At 39.4% G+C, this 19,068-nt stretch overlaps 1 protein-coding gene across 1 annotated transcript; it reads left to right on the top strand.

Annotated features, from left to right (window-relative positions):
- Window positions 1-315: 315 nt before the first annotated feature.
- On the top strand, window positions 316-18,280 carry Efcab13 (EF-hand calcium binding domain 13). Its single transcript, XM_032914216.1, has 6 exons — window positions 316-382; window positions 2,394-2,537; window positions 4,942-5,013; window positions 12,978-13,118; window positions 17,015-17,083; window positions 18,099-18,280. The coding sequence occupies exons 1-6, from the start codon at window positions 316-318 to the stop codon at window positions 18,278-18,280; spliced, it is 675 nt and encodes a 224-aa protein (XP_032770107.1).
- The last annotated feature ends 788 nt before the right edge of the window (window positions 18,281-19,068 follow it).

The following is a 19,068-nucleotide window of genomic DNA, read 5'->3' as shown; positions in this document are numbered from 1 at the left end:
TCATTTGAATAAATTAACTTTTGTTTTCATCTTTTAATACTAGGTATATTAGTGATACACAAATATGCAATTTTGTGAAGATTTAAGTAGTTAACACGTGTAAAATATAAAAATGAAACTAAAATTTTATTTAATATTAACCGAATACATCATATAAAAGCGTTAGAAGTTCTATTGAAACAGTTTCTATAATTTGTGAAAAGCAACAAAAGTGAGTTTTATATAATTTTTATGAATTAGAATCTTAATTTCATGTTCCGATTAATGCAAAGTTTTTAAATGTGAAATACGTTTGATTTTGACCTTCTAGATGACATGGAAGTGGACTTAAAAGATTTCCTCACGGAATTAAAAAAGACTTCAAGCTTTAAAGACTCCGGAGGTACGTGAATACTTCTGCTTCAAGAGCGTGACTGGAAAATTGCTTTATGATCGATGAAGATTTACATAGATGTTTACTTTAAAGATGTGTGTGTGTGTGTGTGTGTGTGTGTGTGTGTGTGTGTGTACACATATGTACATAAGCATGGCCATGTGGGCAATTCATGGAGTCTAGAGACATTGAGTCCCCTGGAGCTGGAATCACAGGTGGTTGTGAGTCCCTCAACATGTGTGATGGGAACTGAACTTTGCAAGAGCACTGTGCGCTCTTAACCACTGAGCCATATCTCTAGCTCCCGGATGTGTGTTTTTAGTTGATATATAAGTTATAACCATATACACTGTCCTTTAAATTATGTAATTTATCGGTTTTTAGTCACTGAGTTATATAACCTGTTATATAACCCACCCCAGGCTTCCCAGTACCTGGTACTACTACATGTTTAACCCATCTTGTTTTATAACTTTCATATTTTCTTACGGATCTCTTATTTTTTTCCAGGTCTCACAAAAAGTATTAACATACACATGTTCTCAGATGCTCTGGTTTGAAATACTCTCTACTGTCTGCTATTCAGCTAGTTCTCTGCTCAGGACTCAAATCTTTACTTCTATTCTGTGGCCCTTGTGTCCCCTGAATCTATATTTTTCCTTGCTATGATTTATCCTGTATTTTGCTAGTGTCCGTTTTCCAGAAGATTCAAAGACAGGAAACATGAGGGTTTGGAGTTTTGAGTCTTTGGATGTTTGTAATGTGCCTTCTACCTTTATCTTCTTTGTTGTCTGTCTGGTATGTTTATTACTTTTCTCCATGCTGTGACAAAATATCAGAAAAAATTAGCTTGAGGAAGGAAGGGGTTGTTTTAGCTTGTAGTCGTTTGAGAGCCAGTCCACCATGGTGGGGAGAGCACAGCGGTAGGAGCATGAGGCCGCTGCTCACATTGAGTTCACAGCCAAGAAGCGGTGCTGGTGCTCAGCCTGCTTTTTTTGTTTCATTCTTCTCAAGACCCTAGCCTATGGTATGGTGAAGCCCACATTCAGGGGGTGTCTTCCCTTTTCAGTTTAATCTTTCGGCACCCTCACCCCACAGCACTACCTAGAGATGTATTTCCATGGTGATTGTAACCCTGTCAGGCGGAAAGTCAGGAATCGTAGTTACAAACTGGGTAGAAAGTGCTGCGTCTATCAGAATGCTTACCATTCAGTAGTTGTTAATAAGAGGAAGATGATTCTATTGCTGGAGTTGCTTGCCTTCCTATATCCAGCCAGCCACCCTTTCTACTTAGTCTATGTATTTTATTCATTTTGATATTCTACACACACACACACACACACACACACACACACACACACACACACACACGTATGTATTCTCAGTTGTGGTCAGTATGAGCAAAAGCTAGAGGAAGAAGCTTCCTGAACCAAATGAAGTCTGGCAATTGTGTCTCACAAGAGCACTATTTCTTTTGATAACTTAGGTCAAATTAGTGGCAAGCTAACCTTTTTGTTGTATTTTGTTTCAGCAGCTCAGCATTAAGTTAAATAATGTGGTGTAGTGTTGGTTTGAAGGTTATTTGTAAAGCTCCCTGATGGTCTCAGGGACTACATATGCAGGGTTAAATGGCCCAAGGGATAGCTTGGCTATCCAATGTGTCTGTCTGAAAAGGTATGGTAGTTAAAAGCTTTGGGTTTGAAGTTGTATCGCCCGAGCTTAAATCTTGTTCTTACCACATAATCACCAATGTATTCTTCAGCAAGTCACTTGATTTTGCTAGCATCAGTTTCTTCATCTGAAAAATGGGGAGAATAATGATCACTATTGTGAGATTATATAAAGAGAGAGTGCTTTGAAGAGTGTCAAGTACCAAAGTTTCGATAATTTTTAGCTCCTGTTTTTAAAATTATATTCAACGTTTTATATACTGTTCCATTGTTTTATGCAACCTGAGTCAGGTGGTGGGCAGTTCATGGTGTCTGCTGTTGACACATTCTCTCCTGCTGTCTTTCCATAGTCACACAGTTACTGGTAGCCACTCCCCAAGTTCTCAAGGAGGATCTAATTGATGTCCATGAGTTAAAGAAGATACTGTCGAAAGATGACCTTCATTCAGCTAAAGCCATATTGACTGAAATATTAAGTCATGTCCAGGAGGATGGTTTGTACTTTTGATCTATCTACCTTAAATGGACTCTTCCTTACAGGTGGAGGAGGAAGAGGCCTGGGTGGAGTACACAGGATGGAGGGTAATCCTGTTTAAACTGCAGTGGGATGGCTGGTCACACTATCCTATTGGTATGCCAACTCCGAGCTCCATAGAGCCAAACGATGCAGGGAACCCACCACCACCCCGTCCCTCTGGGAAGCCAGTGGTGGCACTTATGAAGCGAGAACTGATAGCCATGGGTTGTGCCAACCAGAATTGTATCTGGAGTAGATGGAACACCAAGCCGGGTGCTCAGGTATCAGAAGCAGAATCCTAATGTTATTCATGGGTGACGGAGAATTCTGCGTTCTGTAGTGGCTCAGAGGAGCAGATATTCATCAATGTATGAGGTAGCTGCATTATTTTAGTAACAGGTATAGTTAGTTGGGTGTTGTCTTTATTAAGTTCTTAAATATTCAGTAGAACTCACAAGTGAAGGCATGTACTGGCAGGTTTATTAAACAAGGTTTATTTTGTGTGTGTGTGTGTGTGTGTGTGTGTGTGTGTGTGTGTGTGTGTGTGTGTGTGAAGTGGTGACTGTAGAGGGCAGAGGTGTCACGTTACTAGGACTGGAGTCACAGGGAGTTGTGAGTTGACTGACATTGGGAGCTGGAAATCCACCTCAGACCCTCTGGAGAGCAATATATATCTTAACCACTCAACCATCTCTTCAGGTCCAGTTAACATATTGTTTTTGCACTGTCTGAAAGATGGCAAAATAACTGAATTATTATTGTCATACAGAGAAATGCAGTGGAACTTATTCCATCATAAAGTAAAATTCCTAAGATAACAGAAAAGTACTTTACTAATAGCATCTGTTTTTTTTTTTTTTTTTCGAGAGACAACTCTTTCTTCCAACATTTAATACTATCTGGTAGGGACTTCATCTTTATTTGAGTACTTCTTCCATACCCACAAACACTGTTGTCTTCCAGAGTTTGTCCTCTAACCCAAAGGCAGGACCACTTCTAGACTGCCATTATTGGTCCCTAGCATTTAAATCTAACACCTGAGGTTTCAGCTCTCTAGAGATGAGGGTTTCGATCCTTCAGATCTTGGACCCATTTCTAGTAGGTCCCTACTTAACACAGACTCACTTCTTATGGGTAGATTCTAGTCAATTTCCACCTGATTTTTCACTTTGATATGGGCTCTGGGGTTGACTGGCCCTGTGTTTTTTTTTTTTTTTTTTTTTTTTTTTAACCTTCCCATTATGTGCAAATAAAATGTGTGAAGTTCTACATCTCAGTTATACGATAGGCATAGACTTATTTGCTCTGTATGGGATTTTGGAGAGATTAAATTTAGGTTGCTTATCATTGCCTTAGGGTTTCTATTGATGTGAAAAGACACTAGAACCATGGCAACTCTTATCAAAGACATCATTTAATTGGGGCTGGCTTACAGGTTCAGAGATTTTGTCATTATCTCCGTGGTGGGAAGCGTGGCAGTGTCCAGGCAAGACTTAGTGCCAGAGAAGGAGCTGAGAGTTCTACATCTGGATCTGCAGGCAGCAGGAAGGGAACTCTGTTGAGCTTCTGAGACTTCAAAGCCCACAACCCCTAGTGACACACTTCCTCCGAAAAAGCCACACCTACTCCAACAAGGCCATACCTCCTAATAGTGCCACTCCCTATGGGTCTATGGGTCTATTTTTATTCAAACCACCACAATTCTTAACATAAGCAGTGATTTTTTTTTCTCTAAAAGTTGTTTCCCCATTATCATTGCCCTATAGAAATTTTCTGGACAGTTTTGTTCCTAACTGCCACCTTCCCTGAAAATTTAATCCTGTAGATATGCTACATGTCTGCTTATATACTATAGACCATTGTAGTATCTAAGATTTTTCTCTGTAAAATCCAATTTTACTTTGTGAGCGTTTTATCACCCTCAGTGAATGTATATTTAGTATGGGCAGTGTACTTTTTGTGTGCCACTGAATCCTTTTGTCTTTTACTTAAACATTAGCATGCTTACATAACTAATGTTGGCATATAGCCTCTCCTTGTCCTGTAACAGGATTGGTATTTCACCGGTTTGCAAGTGAGTGTACTGAAGGGTTTTATTTATTGAAGTGGTCAGATAGTTTTCCAACAAAAGAGACCCCTCCTATCAAGTTGTAGAAAGTAAATGGAAAAAGATAAGATCGATGTCATAGTTTTTTTTAATGATGTATTTATATCATCATGAATAAGTAAAAATCAATAAATATTTGGAAAGAAATAGAACTACCTATTTCTGATAATATAAGAGACAAGAGAGAAGAAAGTCTTGACTTGAGTGTTATCTTGAATTCTAATATATTTAGAAACATTAATTTCCTTCAGCTAAATTTTCCCCTGTATTACAGAAGACGGTAAAATTACCATTGAGGAATTTGTGAATGAGTTCGCGAATCTCTTGAAAGCTCTGAAATCTAAACGTGAGTTTTACTTAGAATTTATTTATTTTCATTCATTAATTAATGTATTTACTTTACAACTGGATTATCCCCTTCCCTCCTAAGTGGTTGTTCAAGTTTTCATTGGAGCAGTGGGGAAGTGTTCCCCATGCTCCAATCATAGTCAGTATGTATTGTCACTTGAATTTTTGATCTTAGCCATTCTGATTAGTGTAAGGTAAAGAATTCTCAACAGAGGAATCTTGAATAACCAAAGAAATGCTTAACATACTTAGTCATCATGGAAATGGTTATTCAAGATTCCTCTGTTGGGAATTCTTTATTTAGCTCTGTACCCTATTCTTTACTGGGTTATTTGGGCTGCTGGTGTATAATTTCTTGAGTTCTTTATATGTTTTGGATATTTGTCCTCTGTTGGATGTAGGGTTGGTGAAGATCTTTTTCCATTCTGTAGGCTGCCATTTTGTCCTCTTGCTCTTTTGTCCTTTTGTTCTATTGATAGGGTCCTTAGCTTTGCAAAAGCTTTTTGGTTTCATGAGGTTCCATTTATTAAATGTTGATCTTAGTGCCTGAGCTATCAGTGTTCTGTTCAGGAATTTGTCTCGTGTGCCAGTGTGCTCGAGGCTATTCCCCACTTTCTTTTCTATGAGATTTAATGTATCCAGATATGTTAAGGTTCTTGATCCACTTGAACTTTTGTTTTGTGCAGGGTGGTAAATATGGATTTCTATTTTCGTTCTTCTACATGCAGACATGCAGATAGTCCAGCACCATTTGTAGAAGATGGTATCATTTTCCCATTGTATGGTTTTGGCTTCTTTGTCAAATATCAAGTGTCCACAGGTGTGTGGATTTATTTCTGGGTCTTCGATTCTATTTCATTGATCACCCTATCTGTTTTTATGCCAATAACATGCAGTTTTTATTACTACTGCTCTGTAGTATAACTTGAAATCAGATATGGTGATACCTCCAGAAGTTCTTTTATTGTACAGGATTGTTTTTAGCTATTTTGAGTTTTTTGTTTTTCCATATGAAGTTGAGAATTATTCTTTCAATGTCTGTAAAGACCCTGTCATACAGGCCTTTCACTCGCTTTGCTTAGAGTTACACCAAAATTTTTTATATTATTTGTAGCTTTTGTAAAGGGCGTTGCTTTACTAATTTCTTTCTCAGCCTGTTTAGCTTTTGTATAAAAAGCTACTCATTTTTTTGAGTTGATTTTGTATTCAGTCACTTTGCTGAAGGTGTTTATAAGTTGTAGGAGTTCTCTGATAGAATTTCTGGGGTAACTTATGTATACTATCATATCATCTGTGAATAGCAATACTTTGACTTTTTCCTTTCCAATTTCTATTCCTTGATCCCCTTTAGTCATCTTATTACTCTAGCTAGAACTTCAAGTACTACCTCGAATAGATAGGGAAAGAGTGGACAGCCTTGTCTTATTTCTGATTTATTGGAATTGCTTTAAGTTTCTCTCCATTTAATTTGATGTTGCCTATTGGTTTGCTGTATATTGCTTTTATTATGTTTAGTTATGCACCTTTTATCCCTGAGCTCTTGAAGACCCCTTTTCGTCATTAATTGTTAATTCATTCATTTTACATCCCAATCTCAGTCCCCGCTTCCTCCCAGTCCTCCCTCACATACCCCATTGCCCATACTCTCATTGCCTTTTCCTCTGAGAAGGGGGAAACTGTCCCCCCCCATACTAACCCAACCTAGTAGCATATCAAGTGATTTCAGAACTAGGCACATCCATCCCACTGAGGCCAGACATGCCAACCCAGTTAGGGGAACAGGATTCGCAGGTAGGCAACAAACGCAGGGACAGCTCCCACTCTATTTGTTAGGGAAGCCACATGAAAACCAAGCTGCACATCTGCAACATACATGTAGGGGTTCAGCTCTTTGTTTGCTCTTGTTTGGTGGTTCAGTCTTTGGGAGCTCCTAAGGAGACCAATTTCATGGGTAAGAACCAATCCCTGACACCATTAGTGATACTCTGTGGTGTTTGCAGACAGGAGCCTAGCATTACCATCCATGAGAGGCTCCACTTAGCAGCTGACTGAAACAGATGTAGAGACCCACAGCTGAACATTAGACGAAACTCAGGAGTCTTGTGGAAAAGTTGGGAGAAGGATTGAGGGACCCAGAGGGAATAGGGCCTCCACAAGAAGACCAACACGGTCAAGTAACCTGGATCTTTGGGGGCTCTCCAAGAATTTTTACATGGAGGAGTATTGGATTTTGTCAAAGACTTTTCAGCATCCAATGAGATGATCATGTGATTTTTTTCTTTAAGTGTGTTTATATTGTGGATTATATTGATGTGTTTTTGTTTATTGCATCCCTGGAATGAAGCCTACTTGATTATGGTGGATGATGTTTTTTTTATGTGGTTTTGGATTTGGTTTGTGAGTACTTTATTGAGTATTTTTGTATTTCATAAGGGAAATTGGTCTGAAATTCTCTTTGTTGAATCTTTGTGTGGTTTAGGTATCAGGGTAACTGTGGCCTTAGAGAATGAGTTTGGCAATGTTCTTTCTGTTTATATTTTGTGGACTAGTTTGAGGAATATTGGTATTAGCTCTTTGAAAGTTGAGTAGAATTCTGTGTTAAAACCATCTGGCCCTGGGCTTTTTTGGTTAGGAGACTTTTAATGATTGCATCTATTATTTAGGGGTTATAAGATTATTTAGATAGTTTGCCTGATTTCGATTTAACTTTGGTAAGTGGTATCCATTTAGAAAATCATCCATTTCATTTATATTTTCCAATTTTGCGGAGTACAGGCTTTTGAAGTAAGACCTAGTGATTCTTTGAATTTGAATTTCCCCAGTTTCTGTTGTTACATCTCCCTTTTAATTTCTGATTTTGTTAATTTGGATTCATCCCCCCCCTCTCTCCCTGCCTTTCAGTTGGTTTGGCTAAGCATTTACCTTTCTTGTTGATTTTTAGTTGCTTTTTCATATTGCTCTTTTTGTTTCTAATTTCTTAATTTTAGTCCTGAGTTTAATTATCTCCTGCCATCAACTCCTCTTGGGTGTGTTTGCTTCTTTTTTTTCTTATAGCTTTCTGGTGTAGTTTTAAATTGCTAGTATGAGAATTCTCCAATTTCTTTATGAAGGCACTTATCCTATGAATTCCTTTCATTGTGCCTCATAAGTTTGGTTATGTTTGTCCCTTCACTTTCATAGAAAGTCTGTAATTTCTTTATTTCTTTCCTGATTCAGTGATCATTGTGTAGAGAGTTATTCAGTTTCCATGAGTATGTGGGCTTTCTGTTGTTTCTGTTGTTGTTGATGTAGACTTTAATCCATGATAGACTGATAAGATACAAGGAGTTATTTCAATTTTCTTAAATTTCTGTTGAGACTTGCTTTGTGACCAACTACATGGTCAATTTTAAAGAAGGTCCCATGAGGTTCTGAGAAGATACATTCCTTTGTGTTTAGGTGAAATGTTCTGCATTTATCTTTTATGTCCATTTGATTTATGAGGTCAGTTAGTTTTATTATTTCTCTGTTTATTTCTGTCTTGATGACCTGTTCATTGGTGAGAGTGGGGTGTTGACATTTCCCACTATTAATGTGAGCTCTGATATGTGATTTAAGCTTTAGTTATGTTTCTTTGATGAATGTGGATGCCCTTGCATTTGGGGGCATAGATGTTCAGAATTGAGATGTTATCTTGGTGGATTTCTCCTTTGATGGGTATGAAGTGTCCTTCCCCATCTCATTTGATTACTTTTGGCTGGAAGTCTATTTATTAGATATAAGAATAGCTACTCCAGCTTGTTTCTTGGGTACATTTGCTTGGAAAACCTTTTCTTTTTCAGTCCTGTACTCTGAGGCAATGACTACCTTTGTTTGATCCTGTTTTCACATCCATTCTGTTAGCCTGTGTCTTTTTATTTGTGAATTGAATATACTGATGTTGAGAGATGTTAGTGACCAATGATTGTTAATTCTTTTTATTTTGATGTTGGTGGTATTAGTGTGTGTGTGTGTGTGTGTGTGTGTGTGTGTGTGTGTGCTTTCTTTGTTTTGTTTTTGCTGGTGTGGAGTTATTTATTTCCTTTGTTTTCTTGAGTGTTGTTAACCTCCTTTGGTTGGAGTTTTCCTTCTAGTATTTTCTGTAGGGCTGGATTTGTGAACAGATATTGTTTAAATTTATTTTTGTTTTGGAATATCTTGTTTTCTGTATTTATGGTGGTTGAAAGTTTTGCTGGGTATAGTACTCTATGTTAATTAGCATCTGTGGTTTCTTAGAAGTTGGAAGACACTGTTCAGGCCCTTCTACCTTTCAGAGTCTATGCTGAGAAGTCAGGTCTAATTTTAATAGGCCTGCCTTTGTATGTTACCTGCCCCTTTTCCCTTGCAGCTTTCACTATTCTTTTTTTATTCATAGATTTTATATTTTGATTATTATGTGGTGGGAGTATTTATTTCTAGTCCAATCTAATTGGTGTTCCGTAAGCTTCTTGTATGTCTATAGGCATCTCTTTCTTTAGGTTTGGAAAGTTTTCTTCTATGATTTTTGTTGAGAATATTTTCTGGACCTTGGAACTGGGAGTCTTCACCTTCTTCTATTATTGTTCTTAGGGTAGATATTTTCGAAGTAGCCCCGATTTCCTGGATGTTTTGTGTCAGGAATTCTTTTTTAGATATAACATTTTCTTTGACTGACATCAATTTCTTCTATTGTATCTTCTACACTTGATATTCTCTCTTCCATCTCTTGTATACTATTGGTGATACTTGTGTCTGTTGTTTCTGTTCTCTTCCCTAAGTTTTCCATCTTTAGGATTCCCTAGATTTGTGTTTTCTTTATTGCTCCTATTTCCATATTCATGTCTTGAACAGTTTTATTCATTTCTTTCACCTTTTCAATCGTATTTTCCTGTATTTCTTTAAGAGATTTATTACTTTCCTCTTTAAAGGCATTTATCATCTTTATAAGATTGAATTTAAAGTAATTTTCTTGTACTTAGTTGTATTAGGATATCCAGGTTTCGCTGTAGTAGGCAGCTGGGCTCTGAAGGTGCCACATTGCCTTGGCTTTTGTTGATTGTGTTCTTATGCTGGCCATTAACCATCTGGTTGTCTCTTGATGATCCTGGTATAGCAGGCCTCTGATGGGCAGCCTTGGACTGGACAGTGGAACTCAGGGGTACAGACTGTAGCTCAGGGTAGCTGGGTATGCCCAGGAGGACTCAGATGGCAGGGGAATTGGGGGTCTGGTAAGGGATCTAACCTATATGTTGCTGGTGCTGCAGGCATGTTGAAGGCAGGCACAGAGGTAACCAGACAGTCTAGAATGTATTTGATGCCCATGTTTGTGGAAAGATAAATAGTGGCTTACATAGTAAAACAATGTGGATTTAGATAAAGTATAAGTAAGATGTAACATGGAGACAAAACAGCACAAGGTAGATATATGTAACTTTTATTTGAATTATGAAGCAAACACTGCTAGGACATAAACCTAAAATTACCAGTAGTTTTACTGTTGATTATTGAAAAAATTCCAATTATATTATTTTCTGAGATTATTCAGTGTGCGCAGTTGACTTCTGAAACTATTAGAAAATTAGGAATAGTTAGAAAATAACTTTAAAAAGGTTTGACAAGCCTAGTGGAATAAACTTTTAAGACTATTATTTTGTGTGTATGTGTTATCAACTACCGTATACTATGTGCTTTCCCAACTCATGTTATTAAAGTCTAATATATCAACTTTATTAGTAGTGTAGTTCTGTATAACTGGTACCTTAAACAACACATGAACACATCATCCATAAAAGAGGTCTAGTGTGGTGTTTATGATCTTTCTCTCCTCTACCCTTCAGTGTACAGGGCCCACTGTTGCTTTGCTCTGTGATAAACTTCCATAATTCACTCATCCTACTTAACTATAACTTTCTCCCTTTGACCACATAATTTTCTTCCTCCTGACAACCATCACTATAGTCTTTGCTTCTATGGCAGTGTTTTTTGATTCCATACAAGTGATACCCAGCAATTGTCCTCCTGGGCCCGGCATTTCACAAAGTAAAATATCCCCTCAGGTCATCTATGTTGTTGACAGGATTTCTGATTTTTTTGAGGCTGAAAGGTATTCCATAATTACTTTATCTTTGAGACAGGGTCTTGTCATAATCTGGGCTAGCCTGGTCCATATGATGTAGTTTAGTCTGTCTTTAAACTCTAGGTAATCCTCCTTCTTCAGTAGGTAGTGTGGTGCATACTTGTAATCTCAGCATTACCATACCTGCATTTTCCATTATATCTCCTTTCTGGATCAATAAGATGTCAGTTGCCTTTCTCTGAATTTGTATATTTAATACAGTCTCAATAAAAGTATCAACAGCTTCCTTTGAGCCAGACAAGCTTATGTAGATATGTTAACATACAAGAACAAACATGAAAATACTGAATAGAAGAAGCCTAACCATAGCAGGTACTAGTGCCTTTCCATCTTTATACCACACAGTCTTTATAATCAAGTCATTTGATACCATTGCATGGAAAGGTAGAAAGGTCAACATGAGAATATGCAATATCCAGGAATAGATCTCATGTTTGTGAACCAATGCTGGTATCATTTCAGGTTGCTCTGGGAAGTCAAATTGGTCCTCTTCCAGTGAGGATAGTGGGAAAATAGAGTAGGCAAAGGGGAAGATAAATTTAGAAAAATATCATATGTATTTGTCATAGATAAGAATAAACTATGGCTGGGCAGTGGTGGTACATGCTTTTAATTCCAGAACTTGGGAGGCAGAGCAGGTGAATCTGTATTTAAGGCCAGTCCAGCTTGGACCTCAGAGAGTGAGTTCTAGACCAGCCAGGGCTGCACAAAGAAAAAACCTGTCTTGAAAAGCCAAAACCAACCAACCAACCAACCAACCAACCAACCAACCAACCAACCAAAAAATGTGAAACCTTTCAGTATTTAAACACAAAAGTGAAATCCCAAGTGCTTCAGTGGCTTGGATATATGAGAAGTTTACATTACAGTGTTTATCTTTTTTTCTTTTTTCTGTAAGAATACAACTTTAAATTTTTAAATTTTTATTATTTATTTATGTATACTCCAGATTTTATTCCTCTTCTGGTCCCCACCTCCTGCCAGTGTTCCACATCTCATATATCTTCCTCTCTATCCCCCACACTTCCCCCTCCCCCTCCCCGTGTCCACAAGGATGTCCCCACCCCATTCACCCCACCAGACCTCTAAACATCCTAGGGCCTCCAGTCTCTTGAGGGTTAAGTGCATCCTCTCTAACTGAACCCAGACCTAGGAGTCCTCTGCTGTATATGTGTTGGAGGCCTCATCTCAGCTGGAGTATGCTGCCTGGTTGGTGATCCAGTGTCTAAGGGATCTCAGGGGTCCAGGTTAATTGAGACCGCTGGTCCTCCTACCCGGTTGCCCTCCTTCATTTTATTTTGCTATTTTGTGTGTATCAGTATCTTATCTGCATGTGTATCTATGTACCATGTGCTTGTCTGGTACCTTTGGAGGTCAAAAGGAGTTGTCAAATCCCCAGTTATAGATGGTTGTGGCCCACAATGAAAGTGCTGGGAATTGAACCTGGGTCCTCTGGAAGAATTCTTAACTATTTTATCATCTCTCCAGCCCCAAGAATACAATGTTTATATTTACCTCACATACTATAATCTTACTAAATTATGGTTTTAGGAGATGTTTCAAATAACTTTTCCTCTTATTTAGCATATGGTTGCCTTTTATCTTTTCTTAGTGTGCTGGCCACAGTCTCCGGTACAGGGCTGGATAAAGGAGAGCCCCCCCCCCTTTTTGGTATTTTTGGTTTAGAGGACACCATCCAGTGTTTCAGTGTCATGTTTGTTGGCAACTGTAGAGTGATTTGTTGTTTTGTTTTTGTTGTTGTTTTCAGGCTGAATAAATTTTCTTCTGATTTTGTGGTTCTCTTACTGAAAGTCACTTTGTCTTCCCAGGAGTAAAGGAGATGCTAAACACCAAATTTGACTTAAATAATATTAATGCTGCTTCTGAAATTAAGCAGAATTTAAATGCTCTGGGAATCCATCCAACAGAGAGCGATATTCAGAGGGCGATGGAGAACCTTGCTTCTTCTGGTGAGTAATCATCTCACTCTCTATTCCTCTCTCACATATAACATCCTGGCTGCAGATTCCCTTCCCTCCTCTTCTTCCAGCTTCTCTCCATCCAGACCCACTCCTCCCTTCAAAAAAAAAAAAAAGAACAAGACCTCCCAGGGACATCAACCAGACACAGCATAACAAGTCACAATAAAGACCAGACAATAGCATCACATCAAGGTTGGACCAGGCAGTCCAGTAGGAGGGGAAGGGACCCATAAGAAGGCAATGGAGAATAGATTTTATTTTTTATTAATCATTCCATTCACTTACATCTCAAATGATATCCCACTTCATGGTTACTCCTCCACCAACACCCCATCCCGCATCTGCCCTCCCCCCTGCCCCTTTGCCTGTATGAGAGTGCTTCCCCACCTACCCACACTCTTCCGCCTCACCGTTCCAGCATCCCCTTATGCTGGGGCATCAAACCTCCCTGGGACCATAGGCCTCCCTCCTGTTGCTGTCAAGCAAGGCCATCCTCTGCTACATATGTATCTGTAGCCATGGATCCCTCCAGGTACACTCTTTGGTTGGTGGTCTAGACTCTAGGAGAATTGGGTGGTCAGGCCAGCCTATGTTGTTCCTCCAAAGGGGTCCCAACCCCCTCTGCTCCTCCAGTCCTTATGTCAGTTCCCCCACCAGATTCCCCTGAGCTCTCTCTGATGGTTGGCTCCAAGCACTCACCTTTACATTGGTCAGTTGCTGGCTGGACTTCCTCAGGAACTGCCACACTAGGTTCCTGTCAGCAAGCGCCTCTTGACCACGCCAACAGTATTGGGTTTGGTATCTGCAGACATGATGGATCCCAAGGTGGGACAGTCCCTGGATGGCCCTTCCTTCATTCTCTGTTCCATTTTTTGTCCCTGCTCTTCTTTTAGACAGGAACATTTCTGGGTTAAAAACTTTCAGGTGGATAGGTGGCCCCATTCCTTGACCAGGGGCTGTGTCTATTTGGAGGTGGTCTCAGCAGGTTCTATCTCCCACTTCTCTGCATGTTTTGGCTAAACTCATCCCCATTGAGTCTTTTTTTTCGGAGCTGGGGACCGAACCCAGGGCCTTGCGCTTGCTAGGCAAGCGCTCTACCACTGAGCTAAATCCCCAACCCCTCCATTGAGTCTTGAGAGCCTCACATTTCCCTGGTGTCTGGGATCCTCTGGGGGCTATCCTCAGTTCCTCATCCCTACTCCGCTACACAATTTTGTTCGATTTCCTAACCCTCTGTACATCCCTCATATATCCTCCAGTTCCTGATACTACCACCCTTATTTCCTCCTCCTCCTTTCTCCTTTCCCAGTTCCCCCTTCCCTCCACCTCCCACAATCATCCTGTTCCCCCTTCAATGAGGGACTGAAGCATCCACACCCTAATCTTCCTTCCTTCTATTCTCCATATGATCTGTGGGTTGTATTATGGGCATTGTGAGCTTTTGAGCTAATATTCACTTATCAGTGAGTACATACCATGTGTGTTCTTTTATGTCTGAGTTACCTCACTCAGGATGATATTTTCTAGTTCCATCTATTTGCTTGCAAATTTCATAAAGTCATTGTTTTTAATCATTGTGCATATGTACCACATTTTCTGTATCCATTCTTCTGTGGAGGAACATCTGGTTTGTTTCCAGCTTCTGGCTATTATAAATAAGGCTGCTATGAACACAGTGGAGCATGTGTCTTTGTTGTATGTTGGAGCATCTTTTGGGTATATTCCCAGGAGTAGTATAGCTGGGTCCTCAGATAGAACTGTTTCCAATTTTCTTAGGAAATGCCAGATTGATTTCCACATTGGTTATGGCAGCTTGTAGTCTCATGAGTAATGGAGGAGTGGTCCCCTTTCTCCATATCCTCACCAACATCTGCTGTCACCTGAGTTTTTTGATCTTACCCATTCTGACTGGTGTGAGATGGAATCTCAGGGTCATTTTGATTTGTATTTTCCTGATGACTAAGGCTGTTGAACACTTCTTTAAGTGCTTCTCAGCCATTTGAGATGCCTCAATTGAGAATTCTCTATTTAGCTCTGTACTCCACTTTTTAATAGGGTTATTTGGCTCTCTGGAGTCTACCTCCTTGAGTTCTTTGTATATTTTGGCTATTAGGCATCTATCAGATGTAGAGTTAGTAAAGATCTTTTCCCAATCTGTGGGTCGCCATTTTGTCCTAACGACAGTGTCCTTTGCCTTAGATAAATATTTACATAAATATTGCTCTTAAAGCATAAGCCATTGGTATTCTGTTCAGAAAGTTTTCCCCTGTGCCCAAATATTCGAGGTTCTTCCTGCTTTCTCTTTTATTAGATTAAGTGTATCTAGTTCTATGTGGAGGTCCTTGATCCACTTGAACTTGAGCTTTGTACAAGGAAATAAGAATGGGTCAATTTGCAATCTTCTACATGCAAATTGCCAGTTGACTCAGCACCATTTGTTGAAAATGCTGTCTTTTCCCCACTGAATGGTTTTAGCTCCTTTGTCAAAGATCAATTGACCATAGGTGTGCGGGGTCATTTCTGGGTCTTCAACTCTATTCCATTGATCTATCTGTCTGTTTCTATACCAATACCATGCAGTTTTTATCACTATTGATCAATATATAGCGTGAGGTCAGGGATGATGATTCCCCCAGAAGTGCTCTTATTGTTGAGAATAGTTTTTGCTATCCTGGGTTTTTGTTATTCCAAATGAATTTGCAAATCGCTCTTTCTAACTCTATAAAGAATTGAGTTGGAATTTTGATGGGTATTATATTGAATATATAGATTTCTTTTGGTAAGATGGCCATTTTTACTATATATATTTTTTTCTTTTTTTTTCAGAGCTGGGGACCGAACCCAGGGCCTTGTGGTTGCTAGGCAAGCGCTCTACCACTGAGCCAAATCCCCAATCCCCATTTTTACTATATTAATCCTGCCAATCCATGAGCACGGGAGATCTTTCGATCTTCTAAGGTCTTCTTCGATTTCTCTCTTCAGAGACTTGAAGTTCTTGTCATACAGATCTTTCACTTGCTTGGTTAGAGTCACACCAAGATATTTTATATTATTTGTGACTGTTGTGAAGGGTGTTGTTTCCCTAATTTCTTTTCAGCCTCTTTATCCTTTGAGTAGAGGGAGGCTACTGATTTGTTTGAGTTAATTTTATACCCAGCCACTTTGCTGAAGTTGTTTATTAGCTGTAGGAGTTCTCTGGTGGAACTTTTGGGGTTGTTTATGTATACTAGCATATCATCTGCAAATAGTGATACTTTGACTTCCTCCCTCCCAATTCGTATCCCTTTGATCTCTTTTTGTTGTCTAATTGCTCTGGCTAGAACTTTGAGTACTATATTGAATAGGTAGGGAGAGAGCAACTAGCCTTGCTTTGCCCCTGATTTTAGTGGGATTGCTTTGAGTTTCTTTCCATTTAGTTTGATGTTGGCTATTGGTTTGCTGTATATGGCTTTTATTATATTTAGGTATTCACCTTGAATTCCTGATCTTTCCAATACTTTTAACCTGGATTGGTGCTGCATTTTGTCAAAGGCCTCTTCAGTATCTAATGAGATGATCATGTGTTTTTTTTTTCTTTGAGTTTGTTTATATAGTGGATTACGTCGGTGGATTTCCATATATTAAACCATCCCTGCATTCCTGAACCTCCCATACATCCCTCCCTTCTTTCCTTCAGCTCATGACCTCTTTCTTCATAAATCGTTATTGTATGTATATATCTATATATCTATATCTATATAGCTATCTAGCTGTACCTATATATGTATGTATGTATGTATGTATGTATGTATGTATGTATCTATCTATCTATCTATCTATCTACTGAGCCCATACAGGAAGTGGGGTTTTTTAAATCAGAACTGTTCTTTCTTTTTGTTCTAAAGGTGATGTGGTAATGCTGAAGGATATCATCAGAGAACTGGCCAACAATGACATATTTAGTGAGTGCCAAAGTAAGTATAAATTTGAAAAAAATGCAAACAGAGGCTTCATGCTTGCAGGCCTGTGTACGTATTTAGCTTTTGGTAGGTGTGTATGCTTAAGCGTGTGCATGCTGCCATTCATGTGTGAATGGATCTTTGTGTTCAAGTGGTCAGAGGCTGACATAGGATATCTTCTAAAATTGCCTCCTACCTTAGATATTGAGGCAGAGTTTCTCATTTGACTCACTGATTGAATCTAGTCTACTTAGACACTTTGCTCTGTCCCCTGAGTCTTTCATGGACTGGGATTGCTGGTGGATTGGCATGTGTATTGGGCACTTATGAGGGTGCTGGATATGCAAATTTGGGCTCTCTGTTGTGCAGCAAGTACCTTAGGAGACACCTACTGGGGCATCTCTGCAGCTCCATGTCTGTCGTTTTCAGCAGAGCCCCTTCTCAGCTCCTTGCCCTCACCTCCTCCAGTATTCATGGGTATGCAGCACGCTTATGTGGTAACTGGAGAGAGAATGCATGACTTTATGCATGCCGGGCAAAACCAATAACAACCGAGCTGCATCTTGGGCTCTGGCCCCATTAGGGATCACTTTGGTGGTATGTTGTTTAGCTTTGAGAGTTGATGAAATGTCCCAATTTATCTTGTTTTCAAATCTGAACATCAAAACCTCTACATTTTATGGCACCTCTGGTTTAACAACAACAGCAACAACACCAGGTATTCTGGAAAAATGAATACTTTTCATTCAAATCAGGTTGTTATAGGGCGGGAAAGATAGCTCAAGAATTAGGACCTGAATTTGATCTGCAGGGCTCATGAAAAGCTCTGCATGTAGCTTTCAGGAATAATGACAACACATCTTGTAATCCCAGCAGCAAGGAAGTGGAGATGGTAGGATCCCTGGCCAGATGGAGTAGCTTACCGCTAGTCGATAGCTAAGTTCCTGTGCACATGCGCGCACACACCGTCAGGTTGTTGTATGTTTATCTGGATGCACTAACCCTGCTTTTATATTTGTCCATCGAATAGGAATAGAGGACATACATAACCTCATTGATAGAATCAGTGAGGACAAAGTGGACGTTAAAGACCTGTTGTCTGTCTTGAAGAAGCTCCAGAAACCTTCAGAGGAGGAAGAAGGCCAGCCTGGCGTATCTCCGACCTCCGAGATGAGTGGTGAGTACTTAGTCACTCCTCGGGTCTGGCTTTAGAGCTCACACAGGTTCTTCTGAAAATGATGGTGATACGGTGTGTGTGAGAGAGCTCTTTGTGGAACCGATGCCCACCTATTAGCCTAGGTGGAGAATGCTTGGATGGTCTTTATTTGGGTGAGACTAAGGGAAGTAATCTTCTTATTAGTGTTTTAAAAACTGATTCTCATTTATTGGAGTACAACTTAAAATATAAATATGGTATTTCTGTTTCTTCAGCACTGGATTCTAGCAGACACACAGAGCTCCATGGGCATTTGATTCCTTTGATACAGAATATAATATTAACCCCTTCACCATTGTCATAGTCATAGAATTCTTTGGGTCAATGCACTATTGAAGATGTGTGTGACTTCTGGAGTCACCAGAAGGTGTCGTTGCAATGGTCTGTTTTTCTTTGCAAGAATAATTGATGGGCATGGCTTGCAGTTTATACCAAGGGCAGCCACAGAGAGGAGTGTAGTCAGAAACATTGTTCCTCTGTTCTCTAATTCTTTTTTTCTTTATGGTAACCAAATGAGTCTGCCTTTAGTATTTGCCTTGACTAGAAGCCTTGACTAGAAGCCTTGACAAGATATTTGGACCCATTACGATTATTCAGTGTGGGACCTTTGGGATATCTGCTCTGTTCTGTTTTGATATGCTGTTTTGAGATGGGGATTCCTATGTTCTAGGCTGGTCTCAAATTTATTGTGTAATTGGGGATGATCTTGAACTTCTGATCTGCCTGCCTCTACCTACTGATGGCTGAGGTAAGTATGCACCAGCAAGCCTAGTTCATGCAGTCC

Source organism: Rattus rattus, chromosome 9 (assembly GCF_011064425.1).
Source record: "Rattus rattus isolate New Zealand chromosome 9, Rrattus_CSIRO_v1, whole genome shotgun sequence".
NCBI lineage: Eukaryota > Metazoa > Chordata > Mammalia > Rodentia > Muridae > Rattus > Rattus rattus.
Note: the sequence above shows the minus strand (reverse complement) of the source record. Positions and strands in the feature narration are given on the sequence as shown.